The sequence below is a fragment of the Adelges cooleyi genome, unplaced genomic scaffold (genome assembly GCF_023614345.1).
Source record: "Adelges cooleyi isolate 19-005CV unplaced genomic scaffold, UGA_ACOO_1.1 ACOO_flye_CR_arks_rails_tigmint_CR_PRNA_10, whole genome shotgun sequence".
Lineage (NCBI taxonomy): Eukaryota > Metazoa > Arthropoda > Insecta > Hemiptera > Adelgidae > Adelges > Adelges cooleyi.
Genome location: NW_026095752.1, coordinates 79,547 through 98,371, shown reverse-complemented (window position 1 = coordinate 98,371; position 18,825 = coordinate 79,547). Strand labels below are relative to the sequence as shown.

The 18,825-nt window shown below is 27.7% G+C and overlaps 2 protein-coding genes across 3 annotated transcripts; both read right to left on the bottom strand.

The window, feature by feature from the left end:
• Positions 1 to 782: 782 nt before the first annotated feature.
• LOC126836983 (E3 ubiquitin-protein ligase NRDP1-like) lies at positions 783 to 11,059 on the bottom strand. 2 transcript variants are annotated; one of them, XM_050570718.1, is made up of 5 exons: positions 10,915 to 11,059; positions 2,494 to 2,511; positions 1,159 to 1,269; positions 989 to 1,097; positions 783 to 931 (listed from the first exon to the last, which is right to left on the bottom strand). In XM_050570718.1, exons 1-5 carry the CDS (start codon positions 11,011 to 11,013, stop codon positions 798 to 800), a joined length of 471 nt encoding a protein of 156 aa, XP_050426675.1. In that variant the 5' UTR covers positions 11,014 to 11,059; the 3' UTR covers positions 783 to 797. The 2 variants fall into 2 exon arrangements, with proteins under 2 accessions (XP_050426675.1, XP_050426668.1); XM_050570711.1 differs by having other exon boundaries at positions 783 to 1,097.
• A 565-nt stretch (positions 11,060 to 11,624) lies between these two features.
• Positions 11,625 to 14,497, bottom strand: LOC126836849 (E3 ubiquitin-protein ligase NRDP1-like). Its single transcript, XM_050570509.1, has 4 exons — positions 14,360 to 14,497; positions 12,835 to 12,945; positions 12,563 to 12,775; positions 11,625 to 11,630 (listed from the first exon to the last, which is right to left on the bottom strand). The coding sequence occupies exons 1-4, from the start codon at positions 14,450 to 14,452 to the stop codon at positions 11,625 to 11,627; spliced, it is 423 nt and encodes a 140-aa protein (XP_050426466.1). The 5' UTR covers positions 14,453 to 14,497.
• Positions 14,498 to 18,825: the final 4,328 nt, after the last annotated feature.

The following is an 18,825-nucleotide window of genomic DNA, read 5'->3' as shown; positions in this document are numbered from 1 at the left end:
TTGATATAAACATGTATTCATTCATTAATTTAAGTACAATTTGTATGAATATATTACTTATTTTTTTTATATTTGTGTTTAACAATAAACATCTGTCATTACTTAAAGGAGACCGGGGCTTGTTGACACACTTCATACGGGTTTGTTTTCCACGATCAGAGTTTCGTTGTATCAACTATCAAATTATATCATATCACTTCATAAATATGTAAGCTAGAAAATAGTACTTTAATATTGTCTTAATGATTAACTTAATTTATTCAAAGTTTGCCCAATTAAAACTATGGTTTATATAAGGGCACATAAATGTCTAGATGGACTGACTTGATAAAAATTTGATTCAACCAAAAGTATGGTTACAAAAAGGCACAAAAGTATTATAGAAGAAATGACTAAATCAAATTTGCTCCAGTAAACATTTAGTTGGGCCAACTTTGTTTTTAGTAATTCCGCCTAGAATTGCATTGTTTTATCGCATATTTATACCTAATAGTTCCGAAAGTCCTATTGCTTATGCGTCTCGACGCAGAGTATTATAAGATAGAAGAATAAAATAAAATAAAATAGAGGAAGGAATTACATAGCTTTATTAAATCAATGTCCAAATCAATATAATTTATTCATTTTATTTAATTCCATTAGCAAGCACAAATAAACGTTTTAGATAAGCGTAGTATGCTTTATGTAATTGGTTTGTAAACAAATTAGGTTTACAAAATCATTTATAAATCAACTAAAATGTAATTATTGTTAAAAATATTTATATTTTTTCAATATCGGTATATATAATTTAAAAATTAAAGTTTTATTAATGGCGAAATTAAATTCTGTTGGACCGGTTCCTCGAATACAAGGCTTTCGAAAATGAATAAAATTCCTGCCTGAGACACAAAATCGTTATCAGAATGGGCCACGTATACTACTCGTGATCCTGGAATACGTCTACATATCAATTGTTTAATACTCTCTAAGTCATAATCATCGTTACGTGTATTTAATATTTGTTCAGGCCAGTTACGTATATGACTGTTCAAAAGTATAGTGTCCACAGCACCAGTTGGACATTTACTATCCTCCAATGCGGCTTTTGCCTTTCTCTTTAAAAAAAAAAAAACGGTTAAACATATTTTTGAATAATGTAATTTATACAAAAATTACTTTTTGATCTTGGTTAGGTTTTCGTGCCAAAGGACCCCAAAATTTAACGACCTTCACTTCTAGTGACTCTATCCACTGTTCAATACGTTGAAATAAATTCGGCTCTTCGGTCTAAAAAAAAAAAAAATAAACAATAATTAATTTGAAAAATAAATACTGACGGATGAAAAATATTTTACAGTCTGCAGTATTTATTTATCAATACGGACAAATGTCCAATTCACAATATATTTGTATAAATCACAACAGTATAATATAATTTAAAATAATAAGATATCTTCTTCGTAGTGGACGGTCTTTAAGACAAAACTGACAAACACATGCCACGCCATCTCTCTCTATCCTCCGCTAGGACACGCCAATCAGCATCCGGTTCAACCCGCTCCACATCTTTTTGACACCTGGTCTTCCCACCTCAACCTTGTTCTACCATGTGGTCTTACGCCTTCTGGAGAGCCACATAGTACCTTGTGTATAAAGGCGCCCTCTTTTCGCCATGCGTGGCCAGCCCAAAAGCCGCCTCTTTCTTATATCGTCGACTATGTTTGGTTTCTGATATAGCTCCCTGATCTCCACATTATGTCTGATTCTCCATTCTCCTGTATTCCTATCTATGCAAGGGCCAAAAATCGACCTCAAAACTTTTCGTTCAAGTACTAAGAGATTATTCTGTTGTATCTTATGAAGCGTCCAAGTTTCGCATCCATACATCACCACTGGCCGAATAAGAGTTCTATACAGTTGTACCTTTGGGCTCTTAGACAACATTCTTGACTTAAACAGCTTATTCAATCCAAAATAGCATCTATTGCCTGCCTGTATTCTTGTTTTTATCTTCTAAATAATAATAATAATACATACATACATGCAATGTATATTAAAATAATTGACTATTTCCAGAAGACATTAAAATATTAATTGGGTCGTTTGACGTATACATTTTAGAAGAATGTGGAATATAAAATAAATGATTGTGGCGAGTGTGAGGAGTTCTTGGAAAATTACATTTATGACATATAAATCTGAGGACTTTATTTGGTACTTTTTCAAGTTGATCATTAAGTCCCCCATTGTTGTGGTCCCAAATTAATAGAGAGCGTATAAGGAACGGACTAGTGAGGTATATAGACATTTGAGAGCAAGTGGATCATGAAAATCGAACAGTTTCTTCTTATCATACCAAATACAGCTATGTACTTGATAAGTACATATTCATAACAGAATTTTATTAACTATAACAATAATAAACGTATAGTTTTACAATTAAACGTTTAGTAAAGTTAATTATGTATGACTTAAAAATTAATTATCCAAAACTGGTTATTAGTGACTCACCACGTTCAGCAAATTACTCTGCAAAAATAAGACGAATTCATTTTAAATAATATCACATTACCCGCAGAGAAATCCCAAATTAGTGTCATTATTGATTTTACAAGCTATGTGGAGTTGTCATTTTGTTCTATCGATTTAAAAAAAAAATGGTATCCAATAAAGTAGAATTCCGCCTAAAATGTGATTACATTTGAAAATGTTTGAGATAATTTGTATAGTGTGATGAAATTACTTAAATTTTTTATTATTAGAACGCAAAACATTTTGTGGAGTAATGATAAACTTAACATTTATTTTGTACCAACTAAAAAAAATAATTAAAAGACATTACTCGATTATATTATATACCTGGCTTGGAGGTGTTGAAAACCATTTTGAGAACCATCCTCCAGTAGCGTTCACTAAAACGTTAAAACACGACAACAAAAATATAATTTTCCATAACATTTTTTTCGTTTATCTACTGTGAAATACCTGTATTATTAAGCAACAACTTGACAAAAAAAACAAAAACGGCACTGAACATTTGTTAGTCTTAGGTATTTATAACAGCTTTCATGTTTATTTTACTGTAGCCAGCCATTCCAATAACAACTGTTAGGTAATGTCTATATAATAACTATATATATACAAAATATTTATAGTTAGCGTGTAAAAAATACTTGTCGTATATTTCAAATATTCCTTCGAAGTAAATAATTAAATTTTCCAAATATACAAAGTAGGGCCAACCAAGACTATGGTCAATATAAGGGTATAAAACATTTCTTGTTGAACTGACTTAATAAAAACTTGGTCGAACTAAAAGTTTGTTTATTCTAGGGGTACAAAAAACTACTTGTTGAATTAATGATTACAAATTTAACATTTAGTTGGGATTTGGGCCAATAATTTATTTAGTTTTGCCAACTTGAAATTTATCATGTCCCTAAATTTTCCCAAAGTTTAAGTATGATCAGTTATTTTTAAAACCCTCACAATTAATTGTTTTGTATTCCATAATGAGTCGAAAAAAATTTAAATTGATATTATGTACATTATTTAACAAATGTTATTCCTATATGAAAACAGATGTATTCAAGTATGACGTAAAAGGTTATGTAATTTGTAAAATAATAGATTGTTCATATTTCTCAAAAACAGCAGAGCCGGATAAAATATTTCGCTAGCAAAAAACAATGCTTGTTTGCTTTGTATAAAATAATTGTCCAATATTAAAAATATTCCTGATATTTTTCAAACAAAATAAGTTAAAATGTTAAAATATTATGTAAATAACTAACTCTTTCAAAAATACAAAGTTGGTCAAACTAAAACACTTCTAGTTGTACTGACTTAACAAAAACTTGGTCCAACTAAAATTTAGTTATTACAAGAATTAGGTGTACAATGCATATTTGTAGTTGAAGTAATTAAATAAAAATTTGTTTACCTATCTCAGACTTCTAGCACATGTCAATAAGTAAGCCAATTTTTACCAATTAGTATAGTGTTTATGTAAATAAATATTATTTTTGACATATACTTTTTGAGATCTCAACGATGAGAGCGAATAAATTGTCACATTATAAAAAAAAACAAGTAATTTAGAACATCCTAAATACTGAAGAGTATAAAATAGAGGAATAAAATAAAATAAAATAAAATAGAGGAAGGAATTTTATAGCTTTATTAAATCAATGTTTCAATCAATACAATACATTCATTTTATTTAATTCGGTTAGCAAAGACACTTAAACATTTTAGATAAGCGTACTATGCTTTACGTAATAGGTATTTAGGCAAATTATGTTTACAAAATCATTTATAAATCAACTAAAATGTAATTATTGTTTAAAATATTTAGATTTTTTCACTATCAGTATATATATTTTTTTAAATTTATGATTTTTTGAATGGTGTTATTATATTTTGCTGGGTCGATTTTAATTAGAATCCACAATTCATATAATGTTTTCCAAAATTAATAAAATTCCTGGCAGAGGCACCAAATCGTTAGATGTGTCAGGATAGCCCACGTATACTATTGGTGCTCCTGGAATACGTCTACATGTCAAGGTTCTTATATTATCTATGTTAGGGCCTGTTCCGGCTGTATTTTTTAAATGATCAGGCCATTGACTTATATGACTATTCAAACCAAGCATATCCATAATATTAGTTGGACATTTACTCGATTCCAATGCGAACTCTGCGGCATCCTTATAAAATAAAAACGGTCAGACATGTTTTTAATTAATATATTTTATGCAAAAATTACTTTTTGATCATTATCAGGTTCATGTTGCAGAGTAGTCCAATTTGTAATGTGCGTTAATTGTAAGGTTGGTGCCCATTCTTGTAATGTTCGAAATGGTACCGTTGCTACGGTCTAAAAACAGATAAAACAATAATTAACTTGAAAAACAGATACTGACTAAATGTGGACGGATAAAAAATATTTTAAATTCTGCATGATCTCTTGACGCTTATAACTTAATAAGTACTTATTTATAACAGAAATTATTTATTATAACAATAATTGCGAATAGTTTTGCAATTAAACATTTAGTAAAGTTAAGTATGTATCAATTTTAAAATAATCTATGTAGGCATATCTTTAAAATGTGATTCAGCATTAAATGTAGGTATTAATTTCTATAATAAGACTAGTGAGGTGTTACCACTGGGTGACTTTCTTTAACGTTATTAATGCTATGTAATATAAAATGTAAAAAAAAAAACTTATTGTAAACGTATTTTGTACAGATTATTTTTTTCTAATAAAAAAAAAAAATATATTAATTTATTACTTACTAATTTGTAACTTTAAAAACTTGTGTTAAGAACTATGAGAATAATCTCAAAGTAAAGAGCAATATTCTATTTTTATGGTTTTTGCTTAATAAATCAATAGTTTCAATAAGCATTTTTGTGAAATTTGTATAATATGTTATAGCCCTATTCTAAAATTACCTGCCTTACCAGCAGTCTAATTTTTACACCTTAATTCCTAAAATTTCTCCTAAAACATTACCTACGATGCAGGTGTAACGTTTTCAGTTTTTTGATAATTTAATCTATGTAACACAAATACATTTTTCTCTTATCTATTTTGAGTTTGTAAAATAAGTTTTTAAAAAAATCAGGGCACAGCGGGGACGGAGAGGTTGCATCCAAGTTTGAAATTTAAAACGGAAGGTGGGGAGCGCAGTATCGTTTTTATCTGCATTAAATACCTACTTAACTGCACCTCACTGGCAGTCTTAAATTTTAAACTACAACGACTTTAAAATTAATTATTTAAAAATGGATATCGATGAGTCATAACGTTCAGCAAATTATTCTGCAAAATTAATCTCTTGTATACTTAGTCGATATGAATTTATTTCAAATAATTCAACATTACCCTCAGAGAAATCCCAAAATAGTGTTATAATTGATTTTTTTAGCTATGTGGAGTGGTCATTTTGGAAAACTATACATATTGTTATGAGTATAGACTATTAAACTAGGTAGAAAAAAAACCTACACGATGGGCCGTTAGGTTAGGTTAGCCTCACAATAGGTAGTACACGCAATTCTTCATTTTTGCAGCCCCGAAATCAGTAAGAAATGAAGTAGATTTACACCCAAAATGTTATTACATTTAAAAAGGTTTGAGATAATTTGTATAGTATGATAAAATTACTTAAATTTCTTATTCTAAGAACGCAAAACATTTTGTGGAGTTAAGAAAAACATAAAGTATATGTTTTACAACAAAAAAAAAGAATTAAAAAACATTAGTCGATTATGTTTACCCGGCTTGGAGGTTCATCAAAAAATGGTGAAGGTTGACCAGCGTTCACTAAAACGTCAAAACACGACAACAAAAATATAATTTTCCAAATCATTTTTTCGTTAATCTTCTGTGAAATACTTGTAATACTAAGAAACAACTAGAGAAAAAAAAATTAGGAACAGCACTGAAAATTGGTTAGGTTTATGTATTTATAACAGTATTTATGTTTATTTTACTGTAGCCAGCCATTTTTATAACATCTGTTAACATTGTTTTTCAGAAGGATACAAACATAATCTATCTATTGACTAAATGAGTATTATATGTCGAGTGTTACAAGTAAAATTGGAATATTTACAATGGTATTGGATGTATCATATAAATGATTAAAATTAAAAGTATCAAGCTAAAGTTATTTCTTATAAGGGTGTACTGAACACATACGTATTTTATGTCAGTAATAGATGTTTATAAATTTAAGCACACAAAGTAGCTTTAGGACTATAAATGCAACTGGTAAAAAAGTGCCACCTGACAGACCACTTATCAATGTAAATGTTATTAGGTTCCCTATCACTGTTCTAGTTTCATGTTAAAAATATAATGTTATTTATACAGGGTGATTTTTTTATCATGAGCCACTAAATATCTTATAGGGTTTAAAAATAAATTTAAATTTGTTTTTTCATATTGCTTAAACTTCAAAAATAGTTATCCGAAACTGATTATCGACCAGTCAAAGTTTTTAGTACATTATTCTCAATTTGTCATTCAACCCTTAATATGAACAATTTATCTCAATGCATCAAATACCTATATTATTTTACTGTTTTCATTCATTTTTCAGTATTACTCAATTATAAATTCGAATAATTTACTACTTCACAGCTATAATATATAATTGATATATTAAAATTATTTAGAGTAACTTAATTTTGAAATTATTATGAGTCGAAAAAAATGTTAATGAATGTAATATACAATATTAATAAATGTTATTCAAACTCTATAGAAACAGCTTTATTAAAGTATGACGCAATAGGCAATGTTGTTTGTGAAATAACAGAACGTTCAAGTTTCTAAAACCCACTAGAGCCGGATAAAATATATCGTTGGCAAAAAAACATTTATTCTTAGGTAGGTATGTAAAAAATATTTGTTGTATATTTTAAATATACCTTAGAATATTCAAAAACAATTTTTGTTGGCTTTGTACAAAAGAATTCCAATATTGTCCAATATTTCAAATATTCCTGATATTTTTCGAACCAAATAAATTAAATATATTATTTTACAGAGCTATAAATCAGAAAATAATTGATGAATAAGTTTCTTATAAAGAAACCCGTTCAAATAACAAAATATATTAGGCACAAGATGTACCTTGTGTTAGCTATAAATCTTAGTAAATAACTAACTCTTTCTAAAACACAATGTTGGCCCAACTAAAACTATGGTCAATTTAAGGGTATAATAAACTTCTAGTTATACTGACTTAACAAAAACTTGGTCCAACTAAAATTTAGTTATTACGAGAATTAGGGGTATAATGGATTTGTAGTTGAAGTAATTAAATAAAAAGTTGTTCCTGTTAACATTTAGTTGGGCCAATTATGTACATATTTTATCTTAGATCTAAACTGTAGTAAATAAGCAAAAAAATATTTTTCATGTGTATTGTTCAAATAATTACATGTTTTCATGTAAAACTAAAACAAATAAAGGTGACCTAAATACGAATATAACGGTTTGGAAACAAACAATAGGCAACAGATATTAGGATACTAATACACATCTTTTTTTTTCATACCGTGTATATTGTATAATAATAATGTTCATGAACGAATTTTTAAGATCATCCCCAATAACCTTAAAATTCTGAACATTTTTCCATCACACAAGTAATTTACATGTGCCGATGTATCCGTGTGTAACGTGGATATGCATTGATTTTTTTTAGCCTAACTATTGGCTAATCCAGAATTATAAGGCACAATACTATTATAGATGAGATACCTAAGTACAATTTTTTGTACTTATTTAAAAATGTTAAAATATTATTATACAGAGCCTCAAGCCAGAAAATCATTGATAAATAAGGTTCTTATAAAGATACCCGTGCAAATAACAAAATAAAATGGACGCAAGATGTACCTTGTGATACCTATACTTTTAAGTAAATAAGTAAATCTTCCAAACACACAAACTTGGGCCAACTAAATGTTGGCTATTACATGGATTAAGGGGTAAAATAATAGTCAAAATATATGTTTTTGGGGAGGTGATTACGAATTTAATATCAGTTTTCACTTTAACTCAGCCAAAAAAAAACTTAAGTAAAAAAAAAAAAAAAATAAAAGTAAAAGTAAAAGCTAAAAGTGGTACTTGATTATTAAAACTTAATAGAATCATTTTGCATAGAATTGTTGTATTTATTTGATAAATTTTTTTTAAGATTTTGGGTTTTTTTGTTAAAATATACGCAATCTGCGAAAACGCAGTTTTCCGGCAATTAAAAAAAACTGTAGTGCCGAATTTTTTTCCGTTTAACATGTTATGGATACATATGAGTTCTAACTACTGATAACATTTCAACTTGAAGGTCTTAAAATTACGGCGAAAAAACTAAAAAAAAAAAAAAACTTGTACCACCCAAGGACGTGGGAAATGGGTATAATTTAAATTTGATACAACTGACGTGTGCGGGCATACCAAGTTAATATTCTTTATAAATTTCAACTTGATCCGACTCTTTCTCTCGAAATTATAGCCAGTAATAGTTTTAACTTAAAAACTCGTATGGTATTTTTATTGTTTTTATCAAGTTTTAACTGTGAAGAAAAAAACTTTTATAACTTCCCCCCCCCCCCCCCAAGTACCAACTAGATAAAATATGTGATTTATAAAGTTGCTACTCGAAGGAATTGGTCCAGTATTTAAAAAGTTACAGTGTATACAGATAAAAAAAAAGCCCACATCAGAAGAGAACCAATACTTTCGCAGCTCTGCATCGGAGCTGAAAACATTATAGAAACAATGTGGAAAATTGGCACTAGCTTGTAATATCTAAAAATGTATGAAAATAAGTGAATTTTCCAGTTATACAAAGTTGATCCAACTAAGAGTATGGTCAATTGAAGGGTATATAACCTTTCTTGTTGTACTGACCTCATAAAAACATGAACGAACCAAAATTTGGTTATTACAGGGATTAAGGGGTAAAATGAAAAATATATAAAATAATTAAATAAAAAGATTTTCGCCATAACATTTAGTTGGGGCTTGGGTCAATTATTTATTTAGATCTGCCAACTAGAAATTTATCGTGTCTCTATATTTTCCCATATTTTAAGATGATCAATGTTTTTAAAAACATTTACAATTAATAATTTTGGAAACCATTATGTGTCGAATAACATTTAAATTGATATAATGTACATTATTTAACAAATGTTATTCAAACTATATAGAAACAGGTGTATTAAAGTATGACGCAAAAGACAATGTTTCTTGTAAAATAACAGCACGTTCATGTTTCAAAAAAACAGCAGTGCCGGATAAAATACTTTGCTAGCAAAAAACAATTCTTGTTTGCTTTGTATAAAATAATTGTCCAATATTTCAAATAATTCTGATATTTTTTGAACCAAATAAATCGAAATGTTAAAATAAAATTATACAAAGCCTCAAGTCAGAAAATCATTGATGAACAATATTCTTATAAAGAAACCCGTGCAAATAACAAAATATAATGGACAAAAGGTGTACCTTGCGATATCTATAACTTAAAGTAAAAAGGAAATCTTCCAAATATACAAAGTTGGTTCAATTAAGACTATGGTAAATTTAAGGGTATAAAACATTTATTGTTGTACTGACTTAATAAAAACTTGGTCCAGCCTACTACTACAGACCTGTAAGGACAAAAAACCGATTCAGCGTTTCTCTCCTTGTTACTTCAAACAATAAAAACACACTATGTAAACATTTACTTTTTTCAACAAATTAGTAATTTCGCTATGACCGGTTAACTATAAGTTTCATAATCATCCTTATCTAAAATATTCAAACAATACTAGTTTATTTGTATATATTCTATTCATTGAGTATTTATAATCATTTATAAAAATTGTATGTCAAGATTTTCATAAGGAAAAGGTCTACTATACGTGACGTGCGGTCGCCGACACATCGACCAAATTAATTGTGACGTTTTATAATAAAATTAATTTTGTTATTCATTTTATGTTTTGTGTTATCTGTTATATCAGAGTAATAACAAAGTTTTTGTAGAAAGAGGAAATTATTTGTTGTTTAATTAAATAATTAAGTAAAATATTAAAATAGGTTACTTAGCGTCATAATTTTAAAAATGAAACTGTTTAAAACTTTAAAAAAAGGTCGAGGGAATAAAATAATCAAGTACCTATCTTCAGTGGCCCATCTATAAAAATAGCTTATGGACACAACATTGAGTATAAAATAACAGCAAATCGTCAGAACTTTGAGAAAACTCTTTCAAATGTATGCAGTGTAGCAAGTATATAACATATGTTTATATATAACATATATTATATGTTTGTATATAACATATGTTTTGCAAAATTCCTCTAAATACAATACTATTGATATAAGCATTACTCGATTATATTATATACCTGGCTTGGAGGTGTTGAAAACCATTTTGAGAACCATCCTCCAGTAGCGTTCACTAAAACGTTAAAACACGACAACAAAAATATAATTTTCCATAACATTTTTTTCGTTTATCTTCTGTGAAATACCTGTATTATTAAGCAACAACTTGACAAAAAAAACAAAAACGGCACTGAAAATTTGTTAGTCTTAGGTATTTATAACAGCTTTCATGTTTATTTTACTGTAGCCAGCCATTCCAATAACAACTGTTAGGTAATGTCGATAAATAAAACTCATACATGTGTATATATATATATATATAGTTAGCGTGTAAAAAATACTTGTCGTATATTTCAAATATTCCTTCGAAGTAAATAATTAAATTTTCCAAATATACAAAGTAGGGCCAACCAAGACTATGGTCAATATAAGGGTATAAAACATTTCTTGTTGAACTGACTTAATAAAAACTTGGTCGAACTAAAAGTTTGTTTATTCTAGGGGTACAAAAAACTACTTGTTGAATTAATGATTACAAATTTAACATTTAGTTGGGATTTGGGCCAATAATTTATTTAGTTTTGCCAACTTGAAATTTATCATGTCCCTAAATTTTCCCAAAGTTTAAGTATGATCAGTTATTTTTAAAACCCTCACAATTAATTGTTTTGTATTCCATAATGAGTCGAACAAAATTTAAATTAATATAATGTACATTATTTAACAAATGTTATTCCTATATGAAAACAGATGTATTCAAGTATGACGTAAAAGGTTATGTTATTTGTAAAATAATAGATTGTTCATGTTTCTAAAAAACAGCAGAGCCGGATAAAATATTTCGCTAGCAAAAAACAATGCTTGTTTGCTTTGTATAAAATAATTGTCCAATATTAAAAATATTCCTGATATTTTTCAAACAAAATAAGTTAAAATGTTAAAATATTATGTAAATAACTAACTCTTTCAAAAATACAAAGTTGGTCAAACTAAAACACTTCTAGTTGTACTGACTTAATAAAAACTTGGTCCAACTAAAATTTAGTTATTACAAGAATTAGGTGTACAATGCATATTTGTAGTTGAAGTAATTAGATAAAAATTTGTTTACCTATCTCAGACTTCTAGCACATGTCAATAAGTAAGCCAATTTTTACCAATTAGTATAGTGTTTATGTAAATAAATATTATTTTTGACATATACTTTTTGAGATCTCAACGATGAGAGCGAATAAATTGTCACATTATAAAAAAAAAACAAGTAATTTAGAACATCCTAAATACTGAAGAGTATAAAATAGAGGAATAAAATAAAATAAAATAAAATAGAGGAAGAAATTTTATAGCTTTATTAAATCAATGTTTCAATCAATACAATACATTCATTTTATTTAATTCGGTTAGCAAAGACACTTAAACATTTTAGAAAAGCGTACTATGCTTTACGTAATAGGTATTTAGGCAAATTATGTTTACAAAATCATTTATAAATCAACTAAAATGTAATTATTGTTTAAAATATTTAGATTTTTTCACTATCAGTATATATATTTTTTTAAATTTATGATTTTTTGAATGGTGTTATTATATTTTGCTGGGTCGATTTTAATTAGAATCCACAATTCATATAATGTTTTCCAAAATTAATAAAATTCCTGGCAGAGGCACCACATCGTTAGATGTGTCAGGATAGCCCACGTATACTATTGGTGCTCCTGGAATACGTCTACATGTCAAGGTTCTTATATTATCTATGTTAGGGCCAGTTCCAGCTGTATTTTTTAAATGATCAGGCCATTGATTTATCTGACTTCTCCAAACAAGCATATCTATAATATTAGTTGGACATTTACTCGATTTCAATGCGAACTCTGCGGCATCCTTATAAAATAAAAACGGTCAGACATGTTTTTAATTAATATATTTTATGCAAAAATTACTTTTTGATCATTATCAGGTTCATGTTGCAAAGTAGTCCAATTTGTAATGTGCGTTAATTGTAAGGTTGGTGCCCATTCTTGTAATGTTCGAAATGGTACCGTTGCTACGGTCTAAAAACAGATAAAACAATAATTAATTTGAAAAACAGATACTGACTAAATGTGGACGGATAAAAAATATTTTAAATTCTGCATGATCTCTTGACGCTTATAACTTAATAAGTACTTATTTATAACAGAAATTATTTATTATAACAATAATTGCGAATAGTTTTGCAATTAAACATTTAGTAAAGTTAAGTATGTATCAATTTTAAAATAATCTATGTAGGCATATCTTTAAAATGTGATTCAGCATTAAATGTAGGTATTAATTTCTATAATAAGACTAGTGAGGTGTTACCACTGGGTGACTTTCTTTAACGTTATTAATGCTATGTAATATAAAATGTAAAAAAAAAAACTTATTGTAAACGTATTTTGTACAGATTATTTTTTTCTAATAAAAAAAAAAAATATATTAATTTATTACGTACTAATTTGTAACTTTAAAAACTTAAAGTGTTAAGAACTATGAGAATAATCTCAAAGTAAAGAGCAATATTCTATTTTTATGGTTTTTGCTTAATAAATCAATAGTTTCAATAAGCATTTTTGTGAAATTTGTATAATATGTTATAGCCCTATTCTAAAATTACCTGCCTTACCAGCAGTCTAATTTTTACACCTTAATTCCTAAAATTTCTCCTAAAACATTACCTACGATGCAGGTGTAACGTTTTCAGTTTTTTGATAATTTAATTTATGTAACACAAATACATTTTTCTCTTATCTATTTTGAGTTTGTAAAATAAGTTTTTAAAAAAATCAGGGCACAGCGGGGACGGAGAAGTTGCATCCAAGTTTGAAATTTAAAACGGAAGGTGGGGAGCGCAGTATCGTTTTTATCTGCATTAAATACCTACTTAACTGCACCTCACTGGCAGTCTTAAATTTTAAACTACAACGACTTTAAAATTAATTATTTAAAAATGGATATCGATGAGTCATAACGTTCAGCAAATTATTCTGCAAAATTAATCTCTTGTATACTTAGTCGATATGAATTAATTTCAAATAATGTAACATTACCCTCAGAGAAATCCCAAAATAGTGTTATAATTGATTTTTTTAGCTATGTGGAGTGGTCATTTTGGAAAACTATACATATTGTTATGAGTATAGACTATTAAACTAGGTAGAAAAAAAACCTACACGATGGGCCGTTAGGTTAGGTTAGCCTCACAATAGGTAGTACACGCAATTCTTCATTTATGCAGCCCCGAAATCAGTAAGAAATGAAGTAGATTTACACCTAAAATGTTATTACATTTAAAAAGGTTTGAGATAATTTGTATAGTATGATAAAATTACTTAAATTTCTTATTCTAAGAACGCAAAACATTTTGTGGAGTTAAGAAAAACATAAAGTATATGTTTTACAACAAAAAAAAAGAAATAAAAAACATTAGTCGATTATGTTTACCCGGCTTGGAGGTTCTTCAAAAAATGGTGAAGGTTGACCAGCGTTCACTAAAACGTCAAAACACGACAACAAAAATATAATTTTCCAAATCATTTTTTCGTTAATCTTCTGTGAAATACTTGTAATACTAAGAAACAACTAGAGAAAAAAAAATTAGGAACAGCACTGAAAATTGGTTAGGTTTATGTATTTATAACAGTATTCATGTTTATTTTACTGTAGCCAGCCATTTTTATAACATCTGTTAACATTGTTTTTCAGAAGGATACAAACATAATCTATCTATTGACTAAATGAGTATTATATGTCGAGTGTTACAAGTAAAATTGGAATATTTACAATGGTATTGGATGTATCATATAAATGATTAAAATTAAAAGTATCAAGCTAAAGTTATTTCTTATAAGGGTGTACTGAACACATACGTATTTTATGTCAGTAATAGATGTTTATAAATTTAAGCACACAAAGTAGCTTTAGGACTATAAATGCAACTGGTAAAAAAGTGCCACCTGACAGACCACTTATCAATGTAAATGTTATTAGGTTCCCTATCACTGTTCTAGTTTCATGTTAAAAATATAATGTTATTTATACAGGGTGATTTTTTTATCATGAGCCACTAAATATCTTATAGGGTTTAATAATAAATTTTAATTTGTTTTTTCATATTGCTTAAACTTCAAAAATAGTTATCCGAAACTAATTATCGACCAGTCAATGATTTTAGTACAATATTCTCAATTTGTCATTCAACCCTTAATATGAACAATTTATCTCAATGCATCAAATACCTATATTATTTGACTGTTTTAATTCATTTTTCAGTATTACTCAATTATAAATTCGAATAATTTACTACTTCACAGCTATAATATATAATTGATATATTAAAATTATTTAGAGTAACTTAATTTTGAAATTATTATGAGTCGAAAAAAATGTTAATGAATGTAATATACAATATTAATAAATGTTATTCAAACTCTATAGAAACAGCTTTATTAAAGTATGACGCAATAGGCAATGTTGTTTGTGAAATAACAGAACGTTCATGTTTCTAAAACCCACTAGAGCCGGATAAAATATATCGTTGGCAAAAAAACATTTATTCTTAGGTAGGTATGTAAAAAATATTTGTTGTATATTTTAAATATACCTTAGAATATTCAAAAAACAATTTTTGTTGGCTTTGTACAAAATAATTCCAATATTGTCCAATATTTCAAATATTCCTGATATTTTTCGAACCAAATAAATTAAATATATTATTTTACAGAGCTTTAAATCAGAAAATAATTGATGAATAAGTTTCTCATAAAGAAACCCGTTCAAATAACAAAATATATTGGGCACAGGATGTACCTTGTGTTAGCTTTAAATCTTAGTAAATAACTAACTCTTTCAAAAATACAAAGTTGGTCAAACTAAAAGACTTCCAGTTTAAACCGTATTTTAGGACATTTTGGCCAAAAATTACTAGTTGAACATAGTCCATCCATCTTCGTATGAACTTGGCGCGGTTTTAACGCATATCTATTTATATTTATGCGGTTATTTCCGAAAGACCTATAAATGTTTGATTTTGTATCGAAACACTCTAAATAAGACCACACATGAATCGCCTGATCAGCTATTATTAGGTCATCCTACTAGACCCATTTTCCATTTATTAATTCCAAATAAAAAAAGAAGTGGTGATTATTAATCAAATTGCTCAAAGCAAAAACTGGTGCAAGAGAAACTTAGCTTACAAAAGGGTTCTACCACCCTTTTGTAAGCTTATAAGAAAAAACATTATAGAAACAATGGGGTAAAATGACACTAGAACAGGGTTCTGAATGGACAAGATATGGCTACCAAATTTGGCCCAATAACAAAACAAGCGTGATAGCTTTCCAATTAGAAATTTATCGTGTTACTATATTATCCCAATAATTAAGTTGGATTATTGTTTTTAAAAACATTTACAATTAATTATTTTGGGAACTATTATGGGTCAAATAACATTTAAATTGATATAATGTAAAATATAATATAACAAATGTTATTCAAACTATATAATTTGATGTTAAATGGAACTGGTCACCAAATTGCGACCAGTCAAAGTTTTTAGTACATTATTCTCAATTTGTCATTCAACCCTTAATATGAACAATTTATCTCAATGCATCAAATACCTATATTATTTTACTGTTTTCATTCATTTTTAAGTATTACCCAATTACAAAAACCAATGACTTACTACTTCACAGCTATAATATATAATTTATATGTTGGTAAACAACCATATTTATTTTCAGATTGTTTTAATTTAACCATGAATGGTAAATATTCACGTATTGATATTTTTTTCAAATATATCATGACATAACCAAAAAATTTTGCCCCTTTTTTACGGTTGAAACCGAATTAACTTAAACGCAAACGTTTGAAGCGGGCGGGTTAATGCGAATATCAATGTTTATATATGAAATAAAAAAACGGTCAAACCTATTATTAAACAAGCGATGTAATATGTTCATCACTTGATTTATGTGTAAACACCCTTTATTTACAAGCACCGTGTCTGTGGGTGGGTTTCATTGTAGGAGAGTGGTATACAAATCATTAGTAAAAATATATCAAATATATGTTTTATGTTATATTTTGATGATTCATCAAGGCACTTTTGTTTCCTAAAAAAATTTTAGTTTTTAGTTTTCCTTTTGAAAATCATTTTTAGAGTAACTTAATTTCGAAGCTTTTATGAGTCGACAACAATTTTATTGAATGTAATATACAATATTTAACAAATGTTATTCAAACTATATAGAAACAGTATGACGCAAAAGGCAATGTTGTTTGTGAAATAACAAAACGTTCATGTTCCTAAGAAAACTAGAGCCGGATAAAATATATCGTTGGCAAAAAATATTTATACTTAGGTGGCTTTTTAAAAAATACTTGTATATTTCAAATACTCCTGATATTTTTCGAACCCAATTTATTAAGTAATATACATGTGCTGATGTATCCGTGTGTAACGTGGATATGCATTGATTTTTTTTAGCCTAACTATTGGCTAATCCAAAATTATAAGGCACAATACTATTATAGATGAAATACCTAAATAAAATTGTTTACAAAATGTTAAAATATTATTATACAGAGGCTCAAGTCAGAAAATCATTGATAAATAAGGTTCTTATAAAGATACCCGTGCAAATAACAAAATTAAATCGGCACAGGATGTACCTTGCTATACCTATAAATTTAAGTAAATAAGTAAATCTTCCAAACATACAAAGTTGGTCTAACTAAGCATATGGTAAATTTAAGGGTATAAAACTTTTTGTTGTTGTACTGACTTAAAAAAAACTTGGTCCAACCTAAATTTTGTTATTACAGATATTATGGAGTAAAATACATTTTTTTTGCCTTAACGTTGTTAATGTTTTTTGTAAAAAACAGAACGTTCATGTTTTTGATAAAGTATATCGTTGGCAAAAAATCAATTTTGGTTAACGTTGTATACAATTTTTTTCCAATATTGCAAATATTCCTAATATTTTTCGAACACAATAATCCAAAATATTAAATATATTATTATATAGAGCTAGAAGTCAGAAAACTATTGATGAATAAGTTTCTTATTAAAAAACAACCCGTTATAATGTAAAAAAATATATGGACACAAAATCGAATACTTACGGCTTAGAATAGATGAAAAAGGTTTATATATGTTATCAAAACATACTAACGCAATCGTAAAGGCCTCTGTATCAGGAAATAAAATAATGTTTAAGTATTTTTTGGCCTTAGTAACTTATTACATTAAATTCGTTCCAATGTTAGCAGACATATTAAAACCATTGTATTATTCTCTATTACGCAATGAATTGGTCACCAAATTTTGACAAGGCATTCAGGGTGATTCTTTTATCATGAATCACTCTAAATCTCATAGGGTTTAATAAGAAATTATAATTTTTTTTTTATATTGTTGTTTTACGATGTGATCTTAATTTTTCACAGTTTTTTTTCTCCCTACCAACTTAGTTTTTTCGATAGCAACTTTTGAAAATTAAATGGTAACGTATGTATTTTATTAACTTTTTATGTTGAGAATAATGTACTAAAAACTTTGACTGGTCGATAACCAGTTTTGGATTAGTGTTTTTAAACTTGTAAAAGTTTTAAAGTTAGGATAGGAAGAGAATGCGGTTGGGAAATGTGCGCAGATAAAATTAATTACACTCCACCTTATCTTCTGCCCTAAACTTGAAGCTTCAATACCTTCAAAAAGAGTTATTCAAAACTGATTATCGACCAATCAAAATTTGAAAATACATTATTTAGTATTATAATTTTAAAAACCAAACTTTTTAAAACTTTAAAAGAAAGTCGGGGATATATAACAATTCAAAACTTATCTTCAGTGGCCCAACTATAAAAATAGTTTATGAACACAACATTGAGTATTA